The following is a 16612-nucleotide window of genomic DNA, read 5'->3' on the forward strand; positions in this document are numbered from 1 at the left end:
AAACCTATGAGGTTTTGGCTGCAGAAATATTAGATTGTTTTTAGATACGGGCACAATTTTTGAAATGGTCTAAAGGTTTGTGAGCCCAGTTCCCACAGGAAGTTAATGTCCTATTGATTTCTGTGGGGTTTTGGATAATCAGTCACTGAGCAGGTTTAGAAGTACATTTTATCTTCTAATTTTTTATTTTGTCTCATTTCAAAATCATAAATAATGACCATGCTGTTGCAATCTCATATGAATACACAGAGAATAAGGCAGTTACGCTGAGGGATCAGTGCCCTCTTTTCTATAGTGTTGCCCTTATTTCAAAACATCAGCATTGCTATCTGACCCCCTAAGCACCTGAAACATTGGCATGATTTCCCGGGATATAGGGACTATCTGATCATAAGTGCTAGCTGAAGAAATCATCAGTTATTAGGCAGATTTGATCTACTACATATTCTACTGTGTTGATCTGCTGCAAATTTATGCTGTAGATGTCTTTTATAATTTGGTCCACATTGGAATAGAAGAAAGAAAAAATTATTGTGATGGTTCTTCAATAACCAGTGCAAGATGGCCTTGTAGTCTTGATTCTTCTTCAAAGAACTGGGGTCTATACCATGGAAAATGCTTAGTTTTTGCTCTTATTGACAGAGTCAGCTGAAATACATTTAAGTCAACGCACGCTGAGAAGGAGCTATCTTTCAGCTAAGCTTGGGTAGCAACTGGAGCCTAAGTTTGCCTCAGGTGGTTACTTTTACAGCTGTGTTAAGGCAGAGAGGCTAACCAGTGTAAAAAAATACTCAGCGGTTTTTGCCCTTTCTATGTTGTACTTGATCAATTAGATTTATAACTTACTGGTTAAGCAACCAGATCTATGCTGCAGAAACACCACCACCCCCCAATTATTACAAAGTCTATAGCAGAGTTAAAGGGAGGCAAATGCAACAAGGTTAGAAATGGGTTTTGTTCTAATACCCTATTTTCAGTCATTTGTGACTTGAAGAAATATTTTAGGCTGAAATTTTCCATGCTTGCCTTCTACCACCATTTATTTTTCACCTATTAGAACACTATGGAGTCTCTGCTATGAAAGAATTCTTGCCACATTTTAAAAAAATATGTCATAGACAATACAATTAAGAATTCAAAATAAAAATTGGCATGGAAATATTCATTACTTTGGAGTACATCATGCTTGTACTGTGAGGAAAACTAATTCTGAGTTAACTAAGCTTTAAGGATTTGGAAGCTGGCCTTGAGCACCGGTAATGGTAGCTATAAAGAAAGGTGCTCTTATTGCACGTAGTCTGTTGGTTTAGGAACAGAGACACTGCTTGGTAAAGCTAGTTTGTGAGTCTTGTGAAGTATTAAATATTCACAATTACCATGTTATACTTTCAGCTTTTAGCTCTGAAGAGAACTACAACTTAAATTATTTGGAGTATACTGTGGCAGGTTGTGAATCTGCAAGCTGTGCAAGAGAGGGGTGGTGACAGTAGCTGTAAATACACATTGGTTTGAATTCCAGCTGAGCACCTACCTTGTCTGGGATGCACATATGCATATGTCTGTTTCTATAAGCATGTCTTGACATATTAGCTATTACAGCAGGAGAAGCAGCATGTGCAGTAAGTTTATATAATGTTTCCTATCCTATTCAAATCTGCAGCTGCAGATTCCCTGATGTGTGCAGAACTGTGCTCACTAGAGCCCTATTCTGATCAGTTGTAGTAACGTAAACAAACAGTACTGTGGCCTATTCCAGAAATAAAATATAAAAAATATTCATTTTACTTAATATTGTTTGTATGCAGCTTCTTCTTCTTAGACCATGTCACCTCACATCAAACTTCTCACACAAATGCAGATCGTGATACTCATCTTCCCTGCAGAATAGCATTGCACCAGGAAGACAAACTGTTCATGTTTTGGCTCACAGACATGTAAACCATCTTATTGCAGAGCTCCATGGCTGCCTAATATAGACCAAATATTACATGGCTTTCTTTATATAAGTCCATTTATATAGGTACTTTCTGCCTTCAGGAAATTGTACAACAAATACCATTTTATTATAATGTGATCCTGTTGTTATAGATGTGGGTCAGTCTATTTTTATGTGTGCTTATATAACTCAATTATTTGTTCCCAGCTGAAACTTGGCTTACATTCCATAGAAAAGAGCAACCCTTTTACTTGCCAAAAGATTAAGTATTTTAACATAAATATATATATATATATATATATGGTATATTCTCTTCTTGCTTATGCAAATATATTTAGGTAGTATCTCTTTTTCATTGGATTGATGCTCAAAGCTATCTCATCCAAGACAGCTGAAGTCAGAAACATTATGAATGGAAAGAGATCGTCATCATCATCACCATGTAGGAGACAGTTTTTGACAAAAGTTTCTGGACTGAGAATTGCAATTCAGATATTCACGCAGTCTATAATACTAGGCATATATCTGAATTCACGGTATAGTTAATTAAAAGCAATAAACTCATAATGTATATGTTTGAATCCCACTCTAAGGAACATTCTTCACTCCATTGACTTTATAGAAAGCCTTAGCTCTAAACTTAGCATGTGAGAGAGATGCCAGAAGTTGGCTGTTAAGAATCGCCCCTAGGTGAGCTTTGTGCACTAACAGTACCGTTACACTTCATCATCACTGTGATTACTTCTGTGAGCAGTGAAGAATATGCATGGTGCTTTCAAGGTGATCAAATATTTATGAAATTACTAGTTATATCCATGCTGGCCAGATGAGTGGTGAGAAGGGAAGACACTCTCTTTGGAGCCAGAAAAGTCCATCATCAATATTTAGCCAAAGATCTCAAAGTTCTTCTGTGCTTTCTTGGATACTTACAAGTTTTATATGTTCCCTGGGAACTTGCCAAACCCCCCAGATGCAGTACTTGTGCACTACAAATCTAAAAATCCTTCAGTTTTAACTTAATTTTTCCAGTTTAAATGTTTGGAGGTTAGGTAAAATAGGGTAGATATACTTCCCAGTAGAGTACTATAATGATTATAATGATTATATGGTTCATGTTCCCATGCCACATTATCTCCTTTCTAAAATTTAAGCCTCAGAGGAGTTTTGGTTTGCAAAGAATTCCCTGGGGGCTGAGAAGCTAGGAGGACTTGATGTAAAGTGTTATGGGAAGCTTGCCTCGGAACATGTGAAAATGAACTAGTTTCAGTAAAAGTACCTTTTCTGAAGTTCAGTTCCTCTTGAAAACTTAAAAGCATGCATCAGTTCGGTTATCACTGGATACTGAAATCAAATCATGTTGTGGGAAACTGTAAATGTAAGCCAACATAAGTAGATTCTTCCATGAATAGGCATCAGCCTGCACAGACTACTAACGTATACAGTTCTGTACTCAAAGCAAAAAGAATATCCTGCCTGCTTTGTTGTGGTAGCCAGGAGACTGAGTTCTCCATTAAAATGTGTTTGTTGAACCTTGAAATCTATAGCAAGCAGGTACTCCCACCTCTTATTATTGTGCATAATTATTTTTCTAAGAATCTTAGTTCATGACAATCCTTATTTTCTAGACAATAAATGAATTTTGGCAGATTGATTTCCTAGCATGAGGGGTTAGCACATAGCTTAAAATTCCAGAACAAAACCTCCCTTTTACTTGCTGAAGCCACTATTTACATTTACATGTATCAATTCATGATAGCAGGTATATAGTCACAATGCCCACTATTCCAGCCTAGAAACTGTAAGAGTTGACCCCACAAAGCCTGATGTCTCAGGATCTGTGACAATGCAATCTAAATTTCTCTGATTCTGAATAAGCCATTTGTTGTTGGTCTCAGAAACTGGCCCCATTAATATTCTCTGTTGCTTGTTAAAGAGGGAAATGCTATTGCTGCATACCCACGTGACATGACATCACGTGGGAAAATGTCATAAAGGACACGCTTTTTGTTGTTCTACAGGGGATGTTGGGCCTAACAGTGAACAGGAGATGCTTTGTCTGTTGCTTTAATTGCAGTCACATTTGGTAGGCCTAGCTGATACCTGTTCTGCTGCAGTCCTAACTCTGAATTCTCAGGTAAGGAAAACCTCTTATCAGTGTCCAGAAAAGGACTGTTCGATGTTTGCGACAGCCTAGCTGCATTTCTGTATTCCTTCTGCTGCCTTTAACCATTGGCGTCAGGCTTGTGCATCAGCCACTTCAAGGAGAAATCTGCTCAGCGTAAACCTGTGCATTACGCCCCATACATCAAGCATGTATTGCCTGTTATATGCAGTTTGTCTTTCATCATTGATACCTTTATTAAGCAAAGGGGTTTATTGCTGGAACACACTATTAGATAAAAATCACTGAAAATAAGGAGGAGTCTACAGGCACACTTTGAGTCATCTGCTCTTATGCCTAGTACAAGCAATATTTGGGATTCTTTCCTCTTCATCCATTGCTGGACCAATTTATATATTGCTTGGAACATGCACATGTGGTTGTGAGTCACTAAGTCTGACACGTTGCTCTAAAAACTGTTCTGTTGCTCTCCAGTGAGAGCAAGTTCTTACCCTGCCATTGTGTCTTAAGGACCTTGGATGGGATTTCCCCTTCTTTTCCCCACACTGCCAGGCTTTGCCATCCAATCAGACCCACAGGATGAGCTATTTATTCACTTCCAGATATTTTTCAGCAACAGTTTTAGATCTAGAAATCCTACCAACAGTTATTAAAATAACCCCTTCATTTGTTGCCTATTTCAACAGAATTATCTTCCACATAAGGAGTGCAGGGTGCAACCCTTTCTCACTCAGCTTCTGTTCCCAAAAGTAATGTTTGTTCCTGTGCTGCCTCATCAACTTGCCTTCTTTGTGCATACTTAACAATACAGTCTTAGCTCTCAGAGTGACTACCAGCTTTTGGGTGACAGGTCTGGAGTATCCAGCTTGAATGGGCTTTCCAATGTCATGCTCTGCTGCAAGGCTGTTGTAATCTTATGCACAGCTGGAGCCAAAGCCTTTTGCTAAGGGAAATGATAACGGTCCTTATACGCAGGGTGTTCCCACACACCTTAGAAAGGACCATGCAGGAGCAGAGCTCTGTGTCAAAAAGAGCCCTGTGGTGGTTGCCCTCTTCTCCACCCATAATCAAGATATTGCTCACGACTACCCCTTCAAACTTCATCTAGTAAACTCCATTTTAAAGACTACAAATCTTTTGCTGTTCCAGCTTTTCCTGATGCAGGTCCCCTCCCTTCTTCCCCCTTTCCTTCCTTGCCCTGCCACGCTCTGTCTGCCCCTTTCCACACCACTTGTCCCCCTCTGTGTTAAGTCTCTCTTTTACTACTCCCCAACTTTCCCCTCCCACAGGACATTTATTCTTACCGATTTCTTGTGGCCTGTCACCCATTCCAGATCGCACACTCTCTGCTGTAACCTTTGTACCCCTCCTCCCTACCACTCGGAATGGTGCCCTCTCTTACTTCCTTCAACAGATTCAAGATTTAGCCAGTCCTCCGAGCCCTTCCCATATGGCCAACACACATGTCCAAGCTTCTAACGTCAGTCTTCTCCTGGCTTGAGAGTTCTCATCAATATTCCCAACAGAGGTCCTAATTTGCATTTGAGCCACTCTTACAAATGGCTTTTTCTGCTTTTACACCTCATTATTCTGGTCCAGTGCTTCCCAAACTTTTCATAGGCAATATTGCTCTAGATTCACTTCTGCACTGACAATTCCATAACTTCTCTATCTGCCTTTGAATTTCTTCAGGATGAAGACCACCTCTGGAAATCTTTGTAAGTCTTGTAACTTTGATGAAATCTTTGAAACACATACTTTACAATGCCCCAAAACTCCTTTCTCCAGAAACAAGCTCTCCAAGGCTGCGCCTAAGGTGCATCCAGGTGCATATTGGGCTGAAACCTGGCTGGAAAACACTGCTGTTTATTTCAAGTACTGACACTCAGGTTTCCCTTCTGGAAAAAATGACTCTTGCGTACCTGAGTCTCACTCTAGTATGGAGTTGGGATGTCGCCAGGGTACACACTCAGATTTGAAAGCTAGGAACTATTACTGGTTCTCCAGTTTAGTGTGGCATTCTAATCAACTTTGATAATTATTCTGCTATTAGTGGCAAAAACCAGTCGATTCTATTGATAATGAGTCAGTTGTTATTTTTTCCCATCTGCAGGGACATTAAATTCCCTGGAGAGGGAGCCAGCACTGTTGAGGGGAGCTGGAAACACCATGGGCTGCAATTTTTCTTTCTTGCAAGACAGGCACATACACCATCTCTCGTCATCCCTAATTTCTTAAAGCTTTTACACTTGTATTTTCCTGGCTTAGAGTTTTATATAGTAACATGTGCAACATTTTTTTGCTAGTGATTGCCCTCAAGCCCTCTTTCCTGTCCTCCTGGTTTGGCTTGGGGAAGAATCACGCGGCGGACTGGCGATTGTTACTGGTGAGAAAGGTCACACAAAGAGCTACACTGATTGCTAGAAGAAGGGTGATAAAATGTCACATGCAGGCCCTTTTGAGAAATAAGGCCATCTTTAAGGCATTTCAGTCTGTATTGCAGAAATCAAGACCCCAGAAGTGCCAAGTAATCCGGTAAAATGTAAATACTGATCCTCTTTTTTTCAGTTGATGTTTGGATATATGCTGAGGAATCACTACATCACATAACAGTATAAACCCAATATACAAACTGAATTGCTAATTTACATTTGTTTCCATTCACCACCTTAAATGGTATTCAAGATTTGGGATTTGGAAACCATGTACATGGATGTTCATGCGCATGCTCTTTGAAAAATAATCAGTATTTGGCTACAGCACAAACACCTATTCAATGAGCTACAAGAATACTCAGAGAGAGACCAAATTTAGATACCCCAAAATCTGTCATTAAACATACTGCCAAAATCATATTAAACGCCATACTTACATATAGAAAACAAGTGTTTGAAATTCTCTGTCTTTGGAATACATATGGAAGTCTAGTGTTAAAAAAAATGGCAACAGAACTAATGTTTACAGAGCGTATTTAAATAATGTTTAATCTATTTTTACTCAATAATTCTATATCGACAAAATAATGTGTTTATTATACATCACGAGCTGCCGCAATATGATTAGGGCAAGGATCGAAGAGAAGACAGAGAACAGAAGGTACCTTTATTAATTTCCCAGGTCCTTTTACTTTAATCAAAGAGCTATCCATTGGAAACTACTGATCCAATAAAGCAGCTATGCGCTGATTCATACACTCGGTTTCAGTTCTGACTTCCAATATATATCCTTCAAGGAGCTTTTCCACCTGTGTTGTCATTTTCTGTAAGTCTCCTATGACTTCTGCAAGCAGATTAGATGGATTAGAATATAACAGGGTTTTTGAAGTTCTGTGTTTCCTTTTAAGATTTTCAAAGGAAAAGGGACAAAGTCTCTTAAGTGTAAATAAAATAACTGCAGACAACTCACCATTTGTACTCTTAGAAACCCCTTTTCATAACAGGGTATGGTACACCCTCCCCCAAAACCTCGGTGTCATCTGGAGAAATAACTAGTATAGGTCAAGTGTCCTAAAGAGTTTTAAATAGTACCAAATTGTATCATTCTTTAAGTGCCTTCTGCAAAGCCCAGCTAACTTAATGCTACAATAGAATAATCTAGTTATTTGGCAACTATCTGCATAAAAACATTTCAATAACATGGGGAAATAATTTTCGGAAAAGCACTGAATGACTTCAGTCATAGTTTATTCTTTGTTTCTAACACATGAATTTCTTCAACTAAGTGGTGGGAAGTAGGAATTTTCTCATCCTTTACTATTTTTTGCATTTGTGTTTTAGAAGAGTTTAAATGTATGTTATCACTAATTATTACAATTAGGTTAATACTGTTTTCTGTAATTAGTTTCTAATGAACATATGTTCATTGATGAAAACGGCAGCCTATATGCAATGCCGTTTGAGCTGAAGGGGCGTGAGAAATGCTCTTCGTAGGCTACCATGTATTGTGCTTAGGCACCGCTCCTGTAAACACTTAGGTGTGAGCCCCATTTTATTGCTGTGAGATAAATTAATTTAAATAAATGAGAATATCTCAAGATAGTATGGTAAAAGTCTAAGTAAAGTCATGTCTAAATTGGTTGAGCATGGGCATATTTTAAGGGACGAGAGTTGTCAAGCCTGATTCTTAAATATTTTAATGCACGTTCTAAAGTACGTATGCTGCTGCACAGAAGCTGAGCCTGGGAAGTCCTGTCTGAGAAGAACCACCTCTGCCCTGTGTCCAGCGCAGTGCTGTCCCCATCATTGGGATACTACTGTAATACAGTGTGTATCCATAATAGCAAAAAGGTTGCATTTGGTCTTGTATAAACCATTTTATTAGTTATTCTGACTTTCTGGGTGAGCATTTTTGCCATGTTTTTACTTCTATTGATATTTAAGACTTGTATCTATTCTGGGATATTTATTAGTATTTCTATTCAAGTAATTTGGGCCAAAGCTGTCACTGTACCTTTAAAAGGGAGCATATATAAAACCAAGAGAAAGCAACACATTGTTCATTAATGGGATTAACTAAAGATATACTGACATTTGGGGGTTATTTTAAGAGATATACAATAATATGCCAAACTATCAAAAATTCAAAATTCATTTTGCCCATTTTTTTGCCTCAAGGACAGAGTCACTCAGGGAGATAATCTATGGTCTGAACATTTAGGATGAGTATAATTAAGGTTATGTTCTGTGTTGTTTTATACTTTGCCTGCATATATATATACACACACACACACAAAACATACATTTTATATATATATTTATATATATATATATATACACACACACACATACACACACATTTTTTGAAGTGATTGCAAACCTCCATCCTCCCTCTTCCCCAGTCTGGTTAGGCCTCTTGTGGGTCTGTTTTGCTTAATGCTTTTATGCATAGCAGACCTCCCGGTAGGTGAAGGAGGTCCACCCTGGCCAACCCCACCAGCTGAGATGGGCCTTTCAGTTTCTGCTGTTCCCTGAACAAGGGACGGGAAATAAACGCTTTTTTCTTTACGAATACAGGGCAAGGGTGGCGAGGCAGGTGGCCCGTCCGAAACCACCCCGAGCCGGTACGCCGGCCAGGTTTCGGGGAAACGAGGCCGGTCACAGGGCACACCTCCACGCTGCTGGGGCGCGGGGGACCCGGCTCCGCGCTGCCCGGCCTCGCCCCCTCCCGGTGCCGGTGCCCCCGCCGGGGAGGCTGCGGCTTCCCCGGTGCGGAACCGTCCTGCCTCTGCCCCGGGTCTGGTTTATGTCGAGGATGGGGGCCGAGAGCCGCGGGCAGGCTCTCCCCGGCCTGCCGGCGCCCACCGCCCAGCCTCACCGGCACCTGGCGGGACCGCCGGGGACCAGACGCCCCCCCCGGGCCCGAGAAGTGCGAGGCATTCTTTTTGAAAGCGCCCAAAATAGCGCGCGGCTGCTGCACAAGTCTCCTTATTATTCCTCCGGCGTCGGCAGTCAGTCGTGGGGGACGATGCACCTCCGCCGGAGCCGCGGCTGGCGGCTGTTTTCGGTAAGGGCGCCGGGTGCCGCCGCCGGGTGCCGGGTGCCGCTGCCGGCGGCTGGGGCGCAGCGGCAGCGCGGGCGAGGGAGGAAGAGCAGCCGCGGCGGCGGCGGCGGCGACGGCGGCGGCGGCGGCGGCGGCAGTTTCCCCTTTCCCCAGCCCTGGCTCCGCGGGCGCATGCTCACTGGTGCCCGCAGCCCTGGACCATATTTGTCAGGACTACTCGAGAGACGGAGAAAGAGAGAGAATTTGGGGGGGTAAGGAGCGGCGGGTTCCGATCTGATCCGCAAGCCGTTTAGGGAGCTGCAATGGCAAAGGCTGGTGACGGGTTTTAATTTTCCCCCTAGGTGAGGATGAAAGTTAGAGAGAGCGCGAGAGATAAAGGGAGAGACGCACCTCCCCTCCCTCCCTTACGAAACGTATCTGGGGAAGGGGAGGGGGGCTTCTCCCCCACCACCTCGAGCAGAAAGGATGGAAGTTAATGCCGGGGAAAGTGGGCAAGTGACTCGCCAAGTGGCTGGGGAGCGGCTGGGGCACCGGGGATCTCACTAAATCATAAGTGTACGAGTGTGAAAGAGGAACAAAAGAAAGAGAGAGGTGCCTGGTATTTCTTTTTCTCTTCCCAAACACATGAAGGGAGTACATGTGTGTATATATATATATATGCGCTGTATATTTATATACATACACAGGCACGCACGCACGTATGTGTATGTACATATAGATATATATACACACACACGGGGGAGGGAGCTGTGGAAATGTGTTTGGGGGGGGCTTTTTTGGGGGGGAGGGGGTTCCGAAGGGAGGGGGAAGGGAAGGGGAGAGACATTTTGCAGACTTGCCCCACCAATGAGCTTGTCAGTTGGCTCCATTTAATGACACTTACGGGGCACCGCCGCGCCGTTGGGAACAATGTGATGCGGGTGCAGCGGCGGGGCGGCGGGGGGGTGCATGGGTGTGCGTGTGCGTGTGAGCGCCGGGCGGGGAGCGAGCGGCGGGGAGGGAGGGGGCTCGCTGCCACCGGAGCCCCCCCTCCCCAGCCCCGGCTCTTTGTTCACACAGGCTGAAGGACGGGGAGAAGTGCGGGCTGCCAGGGGGCAATGCGCAGCCGAGAGGGGTGTGAAAAAGCCCCGGCTTTTTTGGTCGGAAGCGGCGAGAGGTGGCGGCCGCCGGGATATACCGGTTGAATGTGCCGTGGCTCCCCGTGTGCGAAGGCCTCTTCAGCGCGCAGCGGAGAGAGTTTGTATTTTCCGTCGCTCCTGCACTTTGTGTGATTGTGTGCGAGAGATATTTAAAATATAATCATCTCCCAATTTCCGCCATTTTGGGGAAAGTTTGCACACACATACACATACAAAAAAAAAAAAGCTTGAAGCAATTTTTTTTTTTAAAGAGGCGAAAAAAAAAAAAAGTCTTTCGCTCGAGTGCTCAGTTCCTGCCTCTGTGCGGTGCGTGCGCCGCGCTCGCTGCGGCAGACATGTGAGGCGGCGGGGGGAACGGCCCCTGCCCGCTCCGGGCTGCGTGCGGCGGCGGGGGCCGGCGCCTGTCACCGCCGCCGGCTGCGCGGGCTGGCCCGGGGGGCTGCCGGAGGCCGGCCCCGGCGTGCCGGCGGTGTATGTGAGTGCACATACACGTGAGTGCGTATTTTGCCGAGGATGGGGGGGCAGGGGCAGGGACTAGGTCACGGCTTTTCTGTTAAGTTGCGCGCTCGCGCCTGAAGTGCGGCCGGGGTGGGGGAGCGGCCCCCGCGCACACGCCCGTCTCTCCCCGTCTGCGCAGCCGGTGCATGCAACAACAGGATACAGGCACACTTGTTCTCGCTAACGTGTGCGAGGCGGTGTTTTTTCGGCGGCGGGAGGCGGAAAGCGATTTTGGGAGGGTGGGGGGAGCGGCGGACGACGGGAAGGCGCTCCCGCGGAGCGGCCGCCCGCCCCTGGCCGGGGCCGGGGAGAGGCCGCCGGGGCTGTAGCGCCCGGGGCGCGGGGCGCCGCGTCGGGGCCGCAGCGGAGCCCGTTCCCCACCCCCATGTTTTTTCCCCCCTCCCCGTCGGAGCGGGCGCACACGAGAGCGTGAGAGAAAAAGTTGCTGCGCGGGGCCGGGCGCTGGAGGCTGCGGGCCGGGCAGGGGCGAGCTCTCCGGGGAGGCGGCGTGTGCCGGCCCCTCCCGCGGGAAGGGGTGACTCCGCCGCCGAGGGATGCCCGGGGATCGGCTGCGAGCGGCCGGGGAGCAAACCCCCGCAGCCCCCTAGAAAAAAAAGAACTCGCCCCTCTCCTCCTCCTCCTCCTCCGCGCTGGGGGAGGGGAGGAGGGAGGAGAAGGTAACGTTTCTCTTTTTTTTTTACGCTTTTTATTTTTTTTTTTCCTTTCCACGCGGAGACAGCCTCCTTTTCCCGGATCCCGGTCTCGGGGAGGGTGGGGTAGGGGTGGGGGTTGGAGGGGGGGCGGGAGGAAAAAAACCCAAAGGACCCGGTAAACAAGCGGAGTCCCTCTCTCGTTGTGCAACTTCCTCAGGAACACTTAACACCCAGTTCCTCTCCCACCCCCGCCCGCACCGCGCTCGCCCCCGCCGCCGCCCCCACGCCGGGGCCGGGGGGCACTCTTCTCCCGCTCGACTGAATTGCCCGGGGCGTGGGGGAAAGAAAAAAAAGCCAAATTCGGGAAAGAAACGGAGCAACTTGAGAAGCACTTTCCCCGAGCGCTCCCCCCGAGGAGCCGGCCGGGACGGGCGGGCGGGCGCTTTTGTCTCGGTGGTTCTGCCCGAGCCCGGGGAAGACGCGGACCTGAGCCCGGGTTTTCTCCATAAAGTTTCAAGTGCAGCAAAAACACGCCGCAAAACTGGCCAAGGAGGGACCTCTGGCGGTAGGCCGCGGGCTGCCGGCGCCGGGGAGCGGCGGCCGCGCCCGCCGGGCCTCGCCGCCGCGTTCCGGCTGCCGCGCCGCTCCGCCGCGCCGTGCGGGCGGGAGGGCCGGCTCCGGGGCGGCCGCGGCCGGGGCCCAGCGGCGCCGGGGGCCGCCGCGGGTGGGCCGGGCTCACGGGCTGCGCGGGGAGCGGCGGGGGGCGCGCCCCGCGGCCGTGTCACTTGTCCCACCCGGGCGCGCGGTGTGAGCCCCGGGGAGCAGGCGCTGCGTGGGAGGGAGGCCCGGGGAGATGCGGCAGCCGGCGGGCGGTGAGGGTCGCAGCCTCCTCCCTTTCTTCTGATTACCTGTGCCTAACGGCGTGGCGTGTGCCAGCCTTGCAGCGGAAGCGCAAATGGAACCGCGAGTTGTGTTTTCGGTTTTGTGCTGTTCTGGGTTTCTTTTTGGTTTCCCTCATAGAGTCGGGTGGCCCAGGGCCGACCGTTTCTGCTGGTTGTTTCCGCTCGCGAATGGATGCTCGCTCTGTGCTAGATACCAGGTGATGAGCATCAATGAAACTCGTGATGGAAAAACTTTGGCGTGCACCGTTTTAGGAAATAGTCCGTGTTCGGGATCGTAACCCAGTTTTTGTAATGGGAATATAAAAGCTGTTCAGAAAACCAGTACATTTCACCAAGGAAGTTACCACGTTCCCAGAAGTTTGTATGATGAACATCTCTAAGAGAGAAACTCCCTGAAACTAGCGGCTGAAGGCAGTAACACCACCCTGCTTCAGTTGGGGTGTGCTGGGTGCTGGATTTTTCCAGATGTGACTTCAGTGGCTTTATGGTCCAGTTGGGCTTCTCGTGAACTGGTGCTCTAATGAAGGTGGCTGAAGCAGTGATCTTGGGTTTTGTTGTCACTTGGGCAATTGCAGTGAGCTCCGTTTTTTGTTGCAGTGGTGCGTTTCACCTTCAGTTTAATGAATTTTTCTAGAGTGCTGCCTTCGAAAGTTCTAATAACTAAGGAAAATGATTATGTGGCAAGTCCTTTTCCTCTTGACTTGTTAGTTTCACAGGGCAACACCTGTTCTATAAAGTAAGATGGTTGACTTTTTGTGGGCTATTCCATTTACTCATGAGTTTTTTAATAGTGCTCTTCGGTAGGGTGGTGGATGGTGAGTGATGGGTGTGAGGAACCAGTGAGATTACCTGGCACGGGGCTTACCGAAGAAAGCGATAGCATCTCTGTAGTGGTGGCTTATTAGTCCTCCAGTAGTAGGACCGCTCATCACAATGGGAGATACGAGCTCTTCATGAATTGGAGAGAAGGGAAACTGTAAATGCAGTAACCTGCTGAGCACATTTAGGAGCTAGAAGAAGGTGAATTAATTGTATAAGGACAGCAGAGCTCATGGAAGCTGCTGAGAACTGGCAGAAGAGGAGGGCGTGAGTCAGACAAAAGGAGTGTTCAGATGTGTATTGAATTAACTCGGGGAAGGAAATAACAATTTGAAATAAGTCAGGTGATACTCGGCGTGAAGATTTGGTGCGTCACAGTTCTCAGAGGTGTCTGCACAGGGAAGGGATGGAGGCACAGATAAACAAATGCAGTTTTCTGTAACTTTCTGTGCCTGGTTCAAGGAATTAAGAGAAATTAAGCCACAGGATTTCAGAGTTGTACTCAGGTCTTACTATCTGAGTAGGTTAAATCTCCACTCAGGGCTGCACAGACAGTAACAGAAATAAAGGAGTCATGAAAGCGTTGCGGAGGAAATACTTCTTCAGCGTGAGGTAAAAAAAACAACCAAAAGTTGTTATTGGTAAGTTTAATTAGAATATGGTGTAGCTTTGGTATTGGGTAACTATTGTTGTTACAGTGTTCTGTGGATATTTGAAAATGTGGTGGTAGATAAATGCTGCGTGCAACTGTGTTACCCAGTTTCTAGCAATGGTATGGCAGTACTTGTGTTAGCTCACTGACAAGGACCAGACTCAAGCAAGGACAGCGTGAACCTCCTTTAGCACTGGTGCAGACTCAGGGTCCACAGCATTTTGTAATGTGTATGTGGCCAGATTCTTTCTGTGAGAAAGAAGTTTTAAGCTGAAGTATTGGGAAGGAGGAACAAACATACACAGTATCCCTGGAGGATCTCGCAGACAGAAGAGTAGCCACATAAAATAAGAGGAAATAATGCTAAAGGGACATCATCAGTAGGAAATCTGGTCCATTTTCTGTTACAAGTGTCAAGAATGGCAAAGAATTTTAAGCCGTGGTTCCTTTGTGAACACATGTATAAGCTATATATCTCATCTTTATTACAAGTAAGTTATTTTAAACTGTATGAGCAACAGGCAAAATAGAGAAATTTACTTGAACAACTCTTCAGCACATGGACTAGAAACATGGCAGGAACTACATGAAGTAATTCCTAAACAGCAAAAAATGAGGTTTTGAAGGAAATGTGTGATCTGCAGATACTTCTTTTAATGAAACATTAAAATAATTGAATCATGAAATGGATACAAAACAAAGCACATATTGAAATGTGGTGGATAGCCTCAAAGCATTTTACTATTTCCTGCACTGTTCTTGTTGTGGTTGTTTTTCTTTAAGTGAAGAATCAGGTGCAAAAGATGAAGGGTGAGAAAGAGACAAGTGTGAGGTGTACCCAGCTCAAAGAAAGGACTGCAAGGAGAAAAGCAGGACTCACCCCAGTGGGTTTACAGTCAGTTTGGCTCTGCTTTTGCTGTCATTATGAAGCTAGCTTAATACAAAATCCGTACGAAATAGAGGGAGCTTACATTGCGAGGGGTAATTCTGCTCCTCTGGTTCTGGTGGTGTAACAAGTCAGCCCTGGTAGTATTCACATTCTTACATGTTCAGTAGAGCTGAAGGTGAGTATCCACTTGTCAGGATCCTGGTGCCTAGAAGCTAGTGTATTTGCAGCTCTGGTACAGAATTGTCCCCATCTGATCCACTTCCTGATTTATTTTCCTGATTTATTGTGTGGGGAGGGAAAATATGTCCCTGTCGCCCATGGGTGCTATACCAAGCAGCCTCCTACTTGGAGATGCCCAAAATACCCGTCTATGGTATTAAGACAAAACCCGCATCTGTTGCTTTTGTGAACATCCATCAGCACTGGTTTCATGCAGCCCTGTGGGGAAGAGGGTCCATGGCTTGGCTCCATAAGGACATCACCTTATCATCATCCTCGTTGGTGCCACTTGCTGAGACCTCCTCTGGCTTCACATGCCCAGTTTTGCTTCTCTTTGCAGGAGCTGTCGGCTGGGGAGAGGACCAGCGTGGGGCAAATCTGTTAGTCTGTCCTGTCTTTGTGGCTACAGAAGTCCTAAAAAGTTAAAATAAAAATAACACAAAGAAAAGACTGGTGACCTGGTGTTGAGTTGGCCCTGCCGGCTAGAAATACGGACATTTCACAGGTGGCATTTTAGATTTGCAAAATTTGAGTAGACGTCAGGTAGTTTTTTAAAGCAGTGACTGAAAGAAGGAATTGTATTATTACTTTTTGACATATTCAGTACATAACCCTATAATTACTTCAAAAACTACTTGTAAGTTTAATTGGCGTATTCTCTCCTGTTTCTTTGCTTTACATCTTTAGAGAGTCTTTTGCCAGATGAAACGATCTCATTTTTAGTGCTGTTATTAAGTATCTCCTCTGTGAGATACTCATTTATTGTTGAGCCAGTTGGTAAAAATGAAGGTCTTTCTAGAGGATGTGTCTAATCTTATTTTATATGCTTGCTTATTCTAATGAATTTATTATATATGTCTAAAAGTTAATGTTGAAGTATTAACATGCAGCACACTCCTCTATAAATGTTATAGCTTATGGCTGTAAAGACTGAGATACAGCTACATCCTTAATAGTGGATTTTGGAGATGCTTTTGGAAGATGACTATTCCAAGTTGTTACTGTCATGTCCTTTCCGTCACATCGGATGGCATTCAGAATGTGGCAGGCATAAGGAGAGTACTGCAGTTACTTTGCCCCTTATTCATCTAGTATTTTTACTACTGTTCTGGAAGCATAGCAACAGGAATGATAGTTAATGAAATCATTATGGATGGAGTTATACTAGTTCAGAGAACTACATCAGAGCTTTAGAAACGAAAATGAAAATGAGCAGATAAGGCATTCTGTAGTTTTCTTTGTTCTGTGATTTAGATATATATATTGCGATGATTTAATCCTTTT

General features: G+C 45.6%; 1 protein-coding gene across 10 annotated transcripts in view; it reads left to right on the forward strand.

Annotated features, from left to right (window-relative positions):
• Positions 1 to 9733: 9733 nt before the first annotated feature.
• L3MBTL3 (L3MBTL histone methyl-lysine binding protein 3) overlaps positions 9734 to 16612 on the forward strand; it is an 84366-nt gene continuing 77487 nt past the window's right edge. The window contains exon 1 of one of the 10 annotated variants that reach the window (XM_055810175.1): positions 9734 to 9808. Coding sequence is in view for 1 of the 10 variants with exons in the window: in XM_055810176.1 (XP_055666151.1) it covers positions 12918 to 12946 (29 nt within the window). In the remaining 9 variants the exon portion in view is untranslated. The other 9 variants (XM_055810180.1, XM_055810184.1, XM_055810178.1 and 6 more) reach the window with 9 other exon arrangements.

Source organism: Falco peregrinus, chromosome 7, assembly GCF_023634155.1.
Source record: "Falco peregrinus isolate bFalPer1 chromosome 7, bFalPer1.pri, whole genome shotgun sequence".
In the NCBI taxonomy this organism is placed as follows: Eukaryota; Metazoa; Chordata; class Aves; order Falconiformes; family Falconidae; genus Falco; species Falco peregrinus.